Source organism: Panthera tigris, chromosome D2 (genome assembly GCF_018350195.1).
Source record: "Panthera tigris isolate Pti1 chromosome D2, P.tigris_Pti1_mat1.1, whole genome shotgun sequence".
Taxonomy (NCBI): Eukaryota; Metazoa; Chordata; class Mammalia; order Carnivora; family Felidae; genus Panthera; species Panthera tigris.
Window position 1 is genome coordinate 37,300,413 of NC_056670.1, and position 15,002 is coordinate 37,315,414.

General features: G+C 49.8%; 1 protein-coding gene across 7 annotated transcripts in view; it reads right to left on the minus strand.

Moving 5' to 3' along the window:
* Window positions 1-15,002, minus strand: part of DLG5 (discs large MAGUK scaffold protein 5) — a 126,141-nt gene that overhangs the window by 41,305 nt on the left and 69,834 nt on the right. For all 7 annotated transcript variants that reach the window (XM_007095620.2, XM_042959823.1, XM_042959829.1 and 4 more), the window contains 3 exons: window positions 7,489-7,748; window positions 5,948-6,260; window positions 343-527 (listed from right to left, as the gene is read on the minus strand). In XM_007095620.2, coding sequence (XP_007095682.2) covers window positions 343-527; window positions 5,948-6,260; window positions 7,489-7,748 — 758 coding nt within the window. The remainder of the gene's footprint in view (window positions 1-342; window positions 528-5,947; window positions 6,261-7,488; window positions 7,749-15,002) is intronic.

Here is a 15,002-nt window from a genome sequence, read left to right on the forward strand (position 1 = left end):
TCCTGGCACACAGCAGGTGCCCAAAGAATACCAACTAAAAGAGTGCATTTTTGATATGTCCATTTCATCAGAAGTCCCCTAAGAGAAAACCCTGTCTTTGTGCCACCTCATGGCAGGGGGAGGGTCTCACCCAGTCTCCACGCATACGCAGACAGCTAGGTTGCAGCAGACACTTCTAACGCTATGAAGCAAGGCTGGGGCACCACCTCAGGTGAGAAGGGAGGAACGACGGTCACTCCCACCTTACCTGGACATATGGCAAGTGACTCCGACCATCCCCAGAGACCCAGAGCATGGTGGAGAGATGAGAGCCCACACCACCAGCCCAGGGGCTCCCCGTACCGGATGCTGTCCCGTTCCGCCACGATCTTATCCCGCTCCTGGAAGGCCCAGTCCCGCCGGCACTTGGCCACGTCCGCCTCCTGGAGGGCTTCCTTCAGTTCCTGGCACAGAGCCTTGCATTGCTTTCGAAGGATTTCAGCCTCCTTGTTGGCTCTCCCAGCATCCATTGTCACCGTGTCTTTCATCTGGTGGGGTCAAGGGGCAAGCAGACAGGGTAGTTAGTGAGCCTTCGGGTGAGAAGCACCCTCCAGCCAGTGCAGGAGCTGGGCTGAACCCTCAGGAGCTGGATGGGGGGAAACATGGGATCCTAGCCTGAGCCCATCCCAACACACCCCTGCCATGCACCTGCACCCCCGGTGACTCCATGTCCCACAGCCATACTCAAGACGCCTAGTGACATTAGGTAGGGTCCAGTCCAAACTCTCCCAGCCCCACAGAGCAGATCCTGGACCAGAACCCCAGCCCCTGTGCCGTGTGGCCGAGGTCTCAGTGGCGCAGGTGGAATGCCTCCCCTGGAGTGCTTGCTCCAGGCTCCTCCTCCCTGCCACTCGCAAGGCTCACATCACGTATCGTGTGTCTCTCAAGAGCTCTCCTGTCAAAACATAACGACACAAGGACTGACTGCAGTGAAGGGTGTAGACGTCGATCATGATAATTCCCAACCCTCTGTGTCTGCAAGACTGGTTTTTATGCTCTGGCACACGGAGTTATTTTTAAATCTGAACATACACCAGCATCTTTGCTGGTGAAATCCTGCGTCTCTCAGTTTGTTTAAAAAGCCAAAATCTGAGGGGGACCTGGGTGGCTCAGTCGCTTAAGCATCCGACTTCGGCTCAGGTCATGATCTCGCGGTTTGTGAGTTCAAGCCCCGCGTCAGGCTCTGGGCTGATGGCTCAGAGCCTGGAGCCTGTTTCAGATTCTGTGTCTTCCTCTCTCTTTGACCCTCCCCGTTCATGCTGTCTCTCTCTGTCTCAAAAATAAATAAACGTTAAAAAAAAAAAAAGCCAAAATCTGAAACATTTGCATCTTGACACCTCCTCAAAGCATTACATGCTCTGCTACAGTTTCAAGTCAAACACCTGGAAGCTCTTGTGTAGAAAGCTCCCTCTGCGTCTCTCTAACCCTTAGAAAACACGGGGAAAACGACAAAGGACACAGTGAGCATCTACTGCAGGAGGAATCCCACTTCGGCTCAAGGGCTTTCAGAAGCAAAGTACAAACAGGACACAAGAGGCAGGCACTGATGTCTGTGCCGGGAATCCCCTCCTCTTTGCAGAAAGAATAAAGACGACCAACACAGCAAGAAGGCCTCTGCGGACTCCACGGCTCACCCTCCGCAGAGGAGCCGGACGCGCAGCCCCTGATACACACGTTCAAAAAGATCCCAAAGGTTCAGACGACAGACAAGGATGAGGAAAGAAAGGAAAGTACACGGAGTCATCTCACAATCACCCCTCCTCTCTCGAGTACAGACCCAGGAGAAGCTGGAAAAAAGTCTGCACAGAAAGTACACCTTAACCCAGAGTGACACGGTGGTTGGTATGCTCGGGCTCAGACCTCACATTTCCCAACATCAGTTCAAAGCATTTCGGTTTTGATTTTCCCCACTTTCATGCAGTGTTGGGAGTCTGTCTAGTTTGCCATTTTTTTGAAAACTGATTACTGCTATTAAAGATGTCAAGAATTTATTATAAATAGTAGGTTTAACGATAACACTTAAATTAACACTTTACTCGGTGTTTTATATGTTAATAGTTTGATATAAGAAACGTGTTTCCATATGGTGTCACTGAAAGGTCTTTGCACTCTGGCCTGAGGTGACACACTGGAGGCCAGCCCCAGGTGTTAGGCAGCTCCCACCCTCTCCCCCAATTGTTCATCTCCAAAATGAATTCGCTCCCCAAACACCGTGTCCATGTGAGAAACACAAGAAGCACAAGACTTGGTTTTACTGAGGGGAGAAGAACAAGGAGTATTTTAAAAGCGCAATAGAGCTGGGAGCTGAGGTCCCTTCATCCGGTCCCCGGATAATTCGGATGAGGGTGCTCAGGGCCCAGGAAGTGACTGGTCCCAGGTCCCACCCATCAGCCAGGAGCTGAACTCCATCCCAGGTCTCCCATGGCCACTCCAGGGCTTCCTGCTCTGCACCGTGCTGTGCCTGCCAGGGCCAGGTCTTACTCTGCCACAGCACCCCCAACACGTACCTCCTTCTGTCCGCCCTGGGGGAGCGTGGGGCCACAGGCTCGGGAAGAGAGGGACTGGCTTTCACGAGACACTCACTGGGGCCAGGCACGAAGCCAACAAGAAAGACCCAGCAGAGGCTCACCAGGGTCCAGGGAGAGGGCAATGTTCCCCGAGCGGGCAGCCCACCCTGAGCACACTGGTCTCTTCTATTTGGGCAACATGTGACAGCCTCTAAGTTCCTGGAACGCCCTCGCGCTCCCCTGCTTGTCCTCCCTGTCCAACAGTACTTCCTCCCCCCCCCCCCCCCCCGTCACACGCGGCTCTCACTCTGTCGCCCCCACACCGAGCTCAGCGCCACAATACTGCAAGTCAGAGGTACAGCAGGAAGGCAGGGACACGGGAAGCCACTGCCAGCCTGAGTGACCAAGCTGGCCTTTCTATGGGACAGGAGCTCTGCCAGAGAGGCTGGTCTTGGGACATAACTTGTCATCTAGAAGAACCTCTGTGATAGGCAGCGGTGCCCCACAGCTTCCCAGTAGCAGGGACCAGCTGCCCCAGGCAGTTCCTTCCCATCCTGAGGGCAGTGAGCCCTCACGGGACCTGGTCAGCCAGCGGCCAGAGGCTGGTGCAGCAGCCCTAGACAGGGAGGCCCTTGTGGACACGGCCATTCAGGGAGGGGGAAGCTGCAGAGAGGGCAGCATCCAGAGCCAGGCAAAGACCCTAACAGGCCCCCCAAAGCCCTCTTTTCACCACAAAATGCACTCCAGAGAAGAGGGTAGAACGGCAGGGGTGGGGTGAGGTGAGCCAGGAAAGAGGGTCAGTGAAGAGGGAGGAACAAAGAGAAAGGAACAGTGTAGAGAACACACAGTCTGTCAGAAAGAAAAGGAACCCCCTCCTCAGCTGAGCACAATGAAGACAGTTCCGAGACTAGGGAGGCAGCCTGGCTAGAAGGCCAACCTCGGCTGACCCTGCCAGGAGGCGGCTGCTGGACAGAGACGGGGTCAATCCCAAGGGGACTCATCAGACCATGGGGGAGATAAGACCCTCCCAACGGCACCTCAAGGCCAGGACCGCCAAGGCCACAGACCCGGCCTCCTCTGGCCAGGTGGGGAGTGGTCTTGTCTGAGAAGCCAGACAAACTGGAGAAGGAGCGGAGCGTTTCAGCTCTGGGAACTGCCGGGGCGGGAGCAGAGCTTCTCCTGTCCGGCCCGCTGACTCGGAACAGTGCCTAGAAAAGATTCCTGCCTCAGCTGACAGGCAGACTTGGCATCCAGCCAATGCCCCCTGCGAAGGCCCAGAAACTGGGCTCCAGGCCGAAGGGCACGCTGAGTGCTGGGAGCAAGGGGGGGACGGCAGACTGCCACCAGCTGCTGGCACCGCGGGAAACTGGGAGCTCTATCACACCCCTACAAGAGCACCATTAACCTCCAGAACCTTGAAAACCCCTCGAGGGGGCTGCTGTCCTACCACCTTCCACGCCTTTTACACATTCTCCTGGACCTTTTCGTTCAGTGACTGACTAGTCACTTCCAAAGTTTCCTTCTTCATCGTTTTGTCTTCCTTCTTTAATATCCACATTTCCCCCAACAGTTAAGCTCTCAGATACCAGAATGAAAAAGCGAAGGGATGGTTTCTCTGGCACAATGCCCAAGTCCTAATACGTTATCTGTGCTTATTAAAAATTCCTTCATCATGGTCTTGTAAAAATTTCATCAAAGTAGATATTCCTTTTCATGAGGCTTTCGTCCTCACGGCCTGGAGAAGTCTCACCAGCCCCCCCCCGGCCCCCCTTATACTAAATCGCTCCCATCTGGCCCACTTTTGCCTACAGAAACAACTTCATAGTGCTCACCCTAGTCCCAAGAGGCAGTAAGATCCAGACAGGCATAATAATCATCTTAACAATAAAGTAAACACTCAAATCATTCCTACTTTACGGGGCACCATTCTAAGTGTGTTTTCCACATGCATTCATTGGACTGTCACAGCTACCCTGTGAGGCACTGCTATTATCTCTATTTTGTAGATGAGGAAACTAAGGCCCAGAGAGGTAGGAGGTCCCATGACTGAGGAGCGCCCCTCTCCAAGCACAGGGCCCTGTCCCTTGCATTCCCACAGCCCCTCGCGCCGCCTGGGCATAAGGAGGCATCACTGTCTGCAGAGACCCTCACAGGCCTTGGCCCACCCCTCAGGCATCAGCCCTGCCTCATGCTCAGTCTGGAGGGAGCTGGGTACACTAATCTAATGCATGCTGCTCCTGCCTACTTGCCCGACGTTTAACACCTTGCTTTTCTCTTCTCACAGACCAGTCTTAAAGACTGCATTCTAACAGAGCTGCAGAGCAAGTAGAATGGAGAGGCAGGAATGGAGAACTATTTCAATGGGATAAAAGTCTGCTGTGATCAATTTCAGCAGCTCTAAGCAGATCAACCAACAGGATGGGAAGGGAATCTCAAATAGGACGAGTCCACCAGTCCACACAAGCCCCAGAAGCGCACACCTGAACCTGAGGGAAAAATGTGTTAGCAACAAGGCCAAGGTGGCTCAGGTAGGAAGGATGTAGAGACTCCTTGCTTATCACTCAGGAGTCACGCTTTCTGGCTCAGTTCTGACGCTACTCAACCCCTAGCCGCTGAACCTGGAGGCCATGGGCCCCAGGGAGCAAGGCTTTAGAAGGGCCTTGTGCTCAACCTACTATCACATCTTCCCAGCTGGAGTCCAGATGATCCCTTTAAAGAGCAGACTCCAGGGCGCCTGGGTGGCTCAGTCAGTTAAGCGGCTGACTTCGGCTCAGGTCATGATCTCACGGTCCGTGAGTTCGAGCCCCGCGTCGGGCTCTGTGCTGACAGCTCAGAGCCTGAAGCCTGTTTCAGATTCTGTGTCTCCCTCTCTCTGACCCTCCCCCGTTCATGCTCTGTCTCTCTCTGTCTCAAAAATAAATAAACATTAAAGAGCAGACTCCTCAGATGTAGAGGGGAAAAAAATCCTTGAGGGTGCTCTCCTGAATTCACAAGGCCAAAGGTATGGATGGCTTTGAGCCCTTGTCCTTGGGATCTTGCTTCTCGGAGAGCAAATCTTTGAGACACACACTGACCATCAACACAAGGCTGATCTACAATCACTTAACCAAGGGTTTGGGTGTGAGAGTGTCTGTGAGCAGAGCCCACGCTTGTCTGTGCGTGTCCTGCGACTTTCTTGCTACGCTCTAAGCTCCAAGGCCCGGACCACAGCCGGACTTCCCTTTGCATGCCCTGCGGCCATGCTAGAGCCGGACCCCAAGTGTGAGCTCAGCAGCTACCCAGGCCGCACTCGATAACTCAGCCAGCACGCAGACCAAACAGGAAGAGGCTCCCAGTGCGGACGCCGTGGCCCCCATCGCCCTGCCTTCCCCGAGGCGGGAGGCCAGCCGCCCCACACCCACCTGTCTCAGTGCCTCCATCTCCTCGCTGGCCGCCTTCTTCTCGGACGTGCTGCTCTTGAGCTTGGACTCGGCCAGCTCCACCTCGGTCTGCAGCTTGTCGAGCTCAGAGATGACCTGGTCGCGCTCGCTCATGATGAGCTTGTACTCGCTGTACACGGCATCCCGCTCCTCCTTGTACTTCTCCGACTCCTTTGCCATTTTTAACTGCATGGTCCTCAGCTCGGTCATCTCCGACTGCAGCAGCTCCATTTCCCACTGCAGGTCCTTGTTCTGGGCTGTGGCCTTGTTCAGCTCGTGGTGGATGGCCTCAAACCTGGGGGAGAGAGGCAGCTGGGACGCGGGGGGCGGGGACCTGCCCAGGCCGTGCCGCCGTACTGGACAGTCAAGCATGAAGTTTCGAGTGAGGTCATCCGCACCTCCGACAGAGGAAAGTCACGGAGTGCCGGTGCCCCCGGACCTGGAATTTTTCTCAGCCTTTACAAATACCAGAAGTTGATCTGAGGACTTCATGCCCTCTGCTCTACTAGAAATAACAGTGTATTTCTTCCACAGTCAAGCCACGTTATTTTTAAAAAATAAAAACAAAACGATGCTAGAATCGCAGCATATGAGAGGTAAACGTGGACTTAATGATCATTTAGTCCGACCACCTCATTTTTCAGATACAGATGATAAGGCCTGGGTGTGGGTGACTGGGGCGAGAACACAGCTCAGTCCTTCTGGCCAGGAGGCACCTTCCACACAGGCAACCCTGCAAATCAGAGCCTGCGGCTCTATAGAAGCATTTGTGAATGCATCTTCTTTAGAATGCCAATCCTTCAGGAAGCGCCATCAAAAAAAAAAAAAAAAAAAAAAAAAGTGTGTTCTCTGATGGCTTTACATTGGGAAACACTGTGTCCCCCTCCTGGAGAGACTAGTACAGAGTATCAGAGTAAAGGCTCTGAGAAGTCCCGCAGACTTCTGTCTAAGTATAACCTGGCAACTCCTAATCCCTTTTACATCCAGAGAACTGCATGCATAGGACACCAGTGAACCCTCCAGAGAACTGGCGTTCTGCAGGAATGTACCTTACGAAACAGTGTTTGAGGGCAAGGGTCACTTCCCTACAGATTTTATACCTTTAAAAAAGTGAAATTTTAGAAGAAACAATGCCTAGGATGAATAACTCTCCTATGCTGGGTGGTTAGATGACACAGAAGGGAGAGGCTTATGAGGAGATCTAAGAAACGAGGTGATCAGAACACATCAGAGCTGTTCAGACGGGAGGAAAAAGTGCAATTCCCAGGCCACACTGAGTGCCAACAAAACATTTCCAAAATATTCCAAAAAAATTTTTTTTCAAATGAAAAGGCACAGTCACTTGTGCCTTCCCTTTTTTTTTTTTTTTTTTTTTTTTTTTTTTTTTCATTCCTTGGGAACGGCTGAGAGCCTTACAGATAACAATCAGCCCACAAAGGAGAGCGGTCCCAAGGCACAGAAGACCCACTTGGCCCTCTGGCCGTTCTCTGCACACAGGAGATGGGCGGACGGGCGGCTCTTACCTCCTCAGGGAGAGGGCACACTGGTGCTGCAGCTGGATGGCCGTGTCCCTCTGCTGAGTCAGCATCTCCGTCTGCTTCAGCAGACGCTGGTTCTCCTCCTCCAGCTGTTCCAGGCGGCTCAGGTCGGAGTTGTGGATGGCAACTTTCTCGCTGTACCTCTTCCGCAGGGCATCATAGTCCTTCTTGACCACCTCCAGCTTGTCCATGGCCGTGTCGTACAGTTTATTGAGAATTTCTGACGACCCGTTGTGCTTCAACACCTGGGGACCAGAGAGGCACAGTTACCAAGGACCTGAGGACAGGAGGAAGGGCGGACTCACCACTGTCCTCTGTCCGGGGGTATTACTGCTGACAAAGGAGGGGAGGCCACACCTTCTGGCCTTTGGGAGGCTCGAGATGTGATTCCACAGGCCTCTCAATCACACTGGCTAATTCACTCACTCACAAATATTTCCGAAGAGGGAGAAAGGAGTTACTGTTGCAGCCCCGAGACGTCTATCCCTAGAAAGACCTGCTTAACAAGCTGACCCTTGGATGGCAGCTGGGAACTTGAATGGCAAGCAGTCCCCTACACTAATGTAAAACGTTCCTCAAGGTGATAAGAGGGGCTCCCCGTGCCTGGACTGGACAGAGTGTGGCTTAGGCTGAGCACATGTTTTCTCCTGGGAGTCCAGAATTTCAGTGTATGCTCGGCAGAGGGTGCCTGTACGGCCAGACCCCACTAAAACCCCGGGGCAGGGAGTAGGTCACAATTCAATGATAGAAGAATTAAGTGTGTCCCATGTGACTCCGCAGGGGAGGACTCTCAGAAACTCGCAAAGCCCTCTGGACTTTGCCCCACGCACCTCTTCCCTTTGTTGATTTTGCTTTGGATCCTTTCACTGAAATAAATTTTTAGCCCTGGGTGTGATTATATGCTGAGTCTTATACATCCTCCTAGCAAATCACCAAACCTGGGGGGAGATGTTGAGGACCCCCAGTACAAGTACCTAACATATTCTAGATGCCGGTGATGCTGGACAGGTCATGTAAAGACTGTGACCTAGGGACCTTTTATCCTCATGGACAGAAACAAACACACAGAGACAATTAGAGAGGTAGAGAGAGTTATTATTATAAAAATGATAACTACAATAACTTCAGATCATAATCAGGGCTACTAAGAAAACATAGAGGGGCTAAGGCTTAAGGAGGCCTCTCTAAGAAGGTGACTTCTGAGCTTGGATGCAAATGAAGAGTAGTAGCTAGAGCACACAGAGGTGAACAAGTGCAAAGGCCCTGAGGCAGGGACTACCACACATGGTCTAGGCACAAAGAGAAGAGAAGGGCAGGGCTCCAGTCAGAGCCCCACAAACAAGGCTGAAGTGAAAAGGGGCTGCAGAAGTGGGCACAGCTCCAAAGCTCACAGCAAGCAAAAACTGTACCCTGAGCGAGATGGGAACCATGCAAGGCTTGTAAGCAAGAGGATGGTCTACTCTGACTTACAGGTACTGAAGTTCACTCGAGGTGCCGCTCTAACGAGTAAACAGCAAGATGAGTTCATTAGTTGCCAAGGGCCTTCTGACTTCTGCTAAGCACGACAGGGGATCTGAGCCCTTGGGTGGGTCACTCCACATCTCTGGATTCCAGTTTCCTTACTCCTCCAATGATAGGACTCAACCAGAAAAGCTCGCTTAACTCCTTCCAACTGCAACACACCGGGTGTCATCTGCTTATTCAGCATGGACCCAGGGTTATCAGATTTTCGAGGCACCAAGAACCAGAAGCTAGGAGTACCGGACACTCCCTTGGAAGGGAATGTTCGCTCTCAGTAAACATGATAAAGGAGAGCCAGAAGTCAGAATCCCAGAGACAAGGAAAGTGAGTCTGTTCCCCTAAGACGTAAGCCCTAGCTCCCAGGATCGCAGACATCAGAGAGGAAGGGCACCCCACAAATCTGCCCATTTGGGGCGGTTACTTTGTTGCTCCCTTTTTTTCTAGTTGGCTTTCTTTTTTTCTTCTTTCAAGCAAAACTCTTTCCTGCAAAGGAAATCTCACAAGACAAGGACACTGAAATACAAACTCATTTTTAAAATCCAGTAATAGGGGCGCCTGGGTAGCTCAGTCGGTTAAGCCTCTGACTTCGGCTCAGGTCATGATCTCTCAGTTCATGAGTTCAAGACCCACGTCGGGCTCTGTGCTGACAGCTCAGAGCCTGGAGCCTGGAGCCTGCTTAGGATTCTCTGTCTCCCTCTCTCTCTGACCCTCCCCCATTCATGCTCTGTCTCTGTCTCAAAAATAAACGTTAAAAAAAAAAAATTGGGATGGTGCCTGGGTGGCTCAGTCGGTTGAGCATCTGACTTTAGCTCAGGTCATGATCTCACAGCTCGTGAGTTCGAGCCCCGTGTCGGGCTCTGTGCTGACAGCTCGGAGCCTGGAGCCTGCTTCAGATTCTGTCTCCCTCTCTCTCTGCCCCTCCCCCACTCACTTGCATGTACTCTCTCTCTCTCTCTCAAGAATAAATAAACATTAAAAAAATTAAAATTAGATTAAATTAAAAAGCAATAATACGTTCTTTGGCAGTTATAATCTTTTTAATTCTAATGTTTATTTATTTTAGAGAGAGAGAGAGAAAAACAGCATGAGTGGGGGAGGGGCAGAGAGAGGGAGACACAGAATCTGAAGCAGGCTCCAGGCTCTGAGCTGTCAGCACAGAGCCCGACACGGGGCTCAAACTCATGAATCGTGAGATCATGACCTGAGCTGAAGTCGGACGCTTAACCGACTGAGCCACCCAGGCGCCCCTGGCAGTTAAAATCTTGACTGTTTTGTAAAAATGCTTCAATGTGGCAGACAAGAGCTGCACACTTAAACCAGTCAGAAAACCCCTAAGCACACTCTACTGTCTCAAGTCTTTTTTTGTGAAAAAAACAGAATATCTTCCAAACATACAGAAAAGCAGAGCACCTAATATAACACCATTTTAAAGTACTCACCACCCAGCTCTAATCCTGCTATCTTGTCACATGTCTCGAACTGTTCTCCCAAGAAATAAAGCATTATGGGTGTTGCTAAAGTCCCCACCACATTCTTCCTCTAGCCAGCACCCCCCCTTCCCCTCCTGAATCAATCACTCCCCTAAATTTGCTGCCACCCATCTCCATGCACAATACTTTATTCATTCTCCCTATTATTCATAAAAATCTCTTATGGTATCATACCATGTGTTCTCCTTTTTATTCAATGTTGCTTTTGAGATGCGGTCAAGCAACGCAAGTAGGATTTCACTACATGAACACATCTGCGTTCTTTGCCTGTTTGATGGAAGTTTACATGGCCGCCATAATAGTCTTCACCATTTTCTTACATTTTTAAGTGTCCATTTCGGTAGTGTTACGTATATTCATACCATTGTGTGACCCACCTCCACAACTTTTTCATCTTGCAAAACTGAAACTCAATCCCCATTAAACAACAGCCCCCCCCCATTCCCCTCTCCCCTCAGCCCCAGGAGCCTCCCTTCTGTATTCCCTCTCTCTGAATCTGACGACTCTAAGCACCCCATACAAATGGAATCATGTAGTATTTCTTTTTTTGTGATGGATTTACTTCCTTTAGCAGAATGCCTTCAGGGCTCATCCATGCCATAGTATGTGACAGAGATTCCTTCCTTTTTAAAGGTGGATAATGTTCCAGGGTAGATATGTACTGCATTTTGTTTATCTATTCATTTGTCAAAAACACTTGGGTTGTCTCTACCTCTTGGCTATTGGGAAAGTTAGATTTTTTTATAGTATTGCTAATTTCATAGATGAGTAACAGCTCTTTTAACTCCCATCCCCAAATGACTGGAAAGACAGAGCAATTCTCCTTATGACTCCTGCTTACTGACTACACACATCTTCTCGTCTATGAACTGCCTGTCTGTATCTTTGATTTTCCTTCTTCCCTCCTTCCCCACCCACCCCTCTCTCTCCTCTTCTTGTAGGACTTATTTTTAAATTCCAGACACTAATCCTTTCCCAGTTGTATTTATTACAAAATCGTCTCCCAGTATATGGCTTATGTTATACCACAGTTTCCCATGTTGATACAGTAAAATCTATCAATCATTTCCTCTACAGTTTGGGCTTTGGTTGTTTTATTGAAGAAGCTCCTTCCTACCTTGAGATCACAAAGATACTCTCCTATTATTTTTATCTAAAAAGTTTTAGTTTTACTTTTCACATTTAAATCTTTCAACTACATGGAATATTTTTTTTTCTGCACATTGTGAGATGGAGATATAACATTATTCTTTTCCATAAGCCACCAAATAAGAACTGAGCCCCTGAGTCCAGGACAAACTGAGGATACCAGAAGGTATCCAGGTGCAGGCAGTGAGGCCTGGAGGACACCAAGCACATCACCCAATGCGGTGCCCACAAGTGAGGAGTGAAAAAAATGTCCCACAAGGACTCATACCCACACAGGCCCAGGACACAAAGAGAGAAAGGAAGAGTTCTGACTTCTGCGTCAATCGGTGCCTCCACCAGTGTCTGGAAAAGGTCCAGCTTTTAGACTGGAGTGTCCCGACTTGTGGACAGTACCTCAAACATTCCAATTAAAAATCACTTCAAATGTGGCACAAGAACAGACACTCAGATCAATGGAACAGAATAGAGAACCCAGAAATGGATCCACAAATGTGTGGCCAAATAATCTTTGACAAAGCAGAAAAGAATATTCAATGGAATGAAGACAGTCTCTTCAGCAAGTGGTACTGGGAAAACTGGACAGCGACATGCAGAAGAATGAACCTGGACCACTTTCTTATACCAGACACAAAAATAAACTCAAAATGGAGGAAAGACCTAAACGTAAGACAGGAAGCCATCCAAATCCTCGAGGAGAAAGCAGGCAAAAACCTCTTTGATCTTGGCCGCAGCAACTTCTTACTCAACATGTCTCCAGAGGCAAGGGAAACAAAAGCAAAAATGAACTACTGGGACCTCATCAAAATAAGAAGCTTCTGCACAGGGAAGGAAACAATCAGCAAAACTAAAAGGCAACCGACATAACAGGAGAAGATATTTGCAAACGACATACCAGATAAAGGGTTGGTATCCAAAATCTATAAGGAACTTATCAAACTCAACACCCAAAAAATAATCCAGTGAAGAAATAGAAGACATGAATAGACACTTCTCCAAAGAAGACACCCAAATGGCCAACTGACACATGAAAAAATGCTCAACATCACTCGCCATCCAGAAAATACAAATCAAAACCACAATGAGATACCACCTTACACCTGTCACAATGGCTAACACTAACAACTCAGGCAACAACAGATGTTGGCGAGGATGCGGAGAAAGAGGATCTCTTTTGCACTGTTAGTGGGAATGCAAGCTGGTGCAGCCACTCTAGAAAACAGTATGGAGGTTCGTCAAAAAACTAAAAATAGAACTACCCTACGACCCAGCAATGGCACTACTGGGCATTTATCCAAGAGATACAGGTATGCTGTTTCAAAGGGACATGTGCACCCCCATGTTTATAGCAGCACTATCAACAACAGCCAAAGTATGGAAAGAGCCCAAATGTCCATTGATGGATGACTAGATAAAGATATGGTATATATATACAATGGAGTATTACTCGGCAACCAAAAAAAATGAAATCTTGCCATTTGCAACTACGTGGATGGAACCGGAGGGTATTATGCTAAGTGAAATTAGTCAGAGAAAGACAAAAATCGTATGACTTCACTCATCTGAGGACTTTAAGAGACAAAACAGATGAACATAAGGGAAGGGAAACAAAAATCATATAAAAACAGGGAGGGGGACAAAACAGAAAAGACTCAGAAATATGGAGACCAAACAGAGGGTTGCTGGAGGGGTTGTGGGAGGGGGGATGGGCTAAATGGGTAAGGGGCATTAAGGAATCCACTCCTGAAATCATTGCCTCACTATATGCTAATTCGGATGTAAATTTTAAAAAATAAAAAATAAAGTTAAAAAAAAATCACTTCAAACGTTTTACTCTCGCAACATCCCCTCAGCCAGGTGAGAACCCCACTGGCTCCAAAAGTATCAGTGGCTTCTGCAGAACAAAGGCACTGCTGCCATTCCTGGGCTTTCCCACAAGGTGGCAGCCCTGGGCAGACCAGCAGCATGCTCTCCTCAGCTGCCTTGTCCTCCAAGCCTCCTCAAGAAAGCAGCTAGTTCTAAAGGCAGCCTTGGCACAGCACAAAGACCTCGTTTTGGGCCATGGTATCTTCACGGGTCCGCAACAGAATCTGGAGTCGACACTGTGGCTTGGCCTTTCTTCCTTGGGCAATAGCCCCCAAATGCCCTAACCATAAGGAGCTTGGATGAGAGCCTGGGTGACAGTCCAGTGCAGTGAACCGGCTGCCAGGATGGGTCACAAGTTCCCAGAGAGACGGCGTCAGTCAGGGAAAACCCCGAGCAGATCCCGGAATCCTTTCTGATGCTCACTCCCAGCCTGAGCTGAGTGGTGGGATCCAGGCTGTGTTGTTTCAGCCGCGGCCCAGCACCACAGGTGACCACTGTGCAAGACCAGATCTTGCTTATTATGAGCTGAAATCCACCTTCCTCGACTTCTACCCTCTCATTCTCGTTCTAGCCCTAGTCATGTAGAATAATTCCTTTCCCGACAGACAGCATCCACTCAAAGAGGCTCGCAGGCCCCCAAATACTTCTCAACTTTCCTCTACAAACAAGGCTCAGAATCATGCCTGGGGGAATGTGATCAAAAGCCTCTGAAGAAGTTTGGAAAAATCATGGCCACAGTTAACTCCAGAGAATTTGAAAAGCCATCCTATCTATTAGTGTAGAATTTTTCCTTTTTATAATCAGAAGACTATGGTCTTATTAGATAGATAGCTTGACCTATGTACACGCCTGCACACACAGTGCTTAGCTTCCCAGCAAGGCTAATGCAATTCCCAGTGAGAGAGAATACTAAAATTCAGTCCAGCATTCTCAGATGAGACGGGCAGGAATGTTCTCATCTCAGGCAGGAGACTCTCCCAGCCCTCGAGGATGGGGAGGAAGTGGCCCAGGGGAGGGGCAAAGCCAGGGTCTGGTTCCATCCACACAGCAGGACCAGGCTGCTGGGCTGCACCCCACAGGGAGGCCGATGAGAGAACCGCCCTCATCTCTTCACTGGCCAGAAACACTAGTTTTGCTGGGCTTCTGTGAGGCCTGCCCATCAGAAACTAAGAAATACCCCTTTCTCGGGATATCTGAGAAAAGAAGTCAACTTTCAGGAGTCGCCAAAAGCTGCGGTGGGGGGAGTGACTTCACTGTTGTCTGTAGTTTTTCTTTTCTAACCAAAGAGCGCGTGTCACCGCAGTAAAGAAAGCAGACACTGCTCCCCCAGCCAAGGCTTGGCAACCTCTGCCCAGGATCTCTTGGGCAACCAAGAAGAATCCAGATGGCGCATTCTGACTGCGGCACCTGGAGATGGGCCGGCCAGGCTGTAAGCCTCCCCCGACACACAGGCATGTGGACACACGCACGCGCACA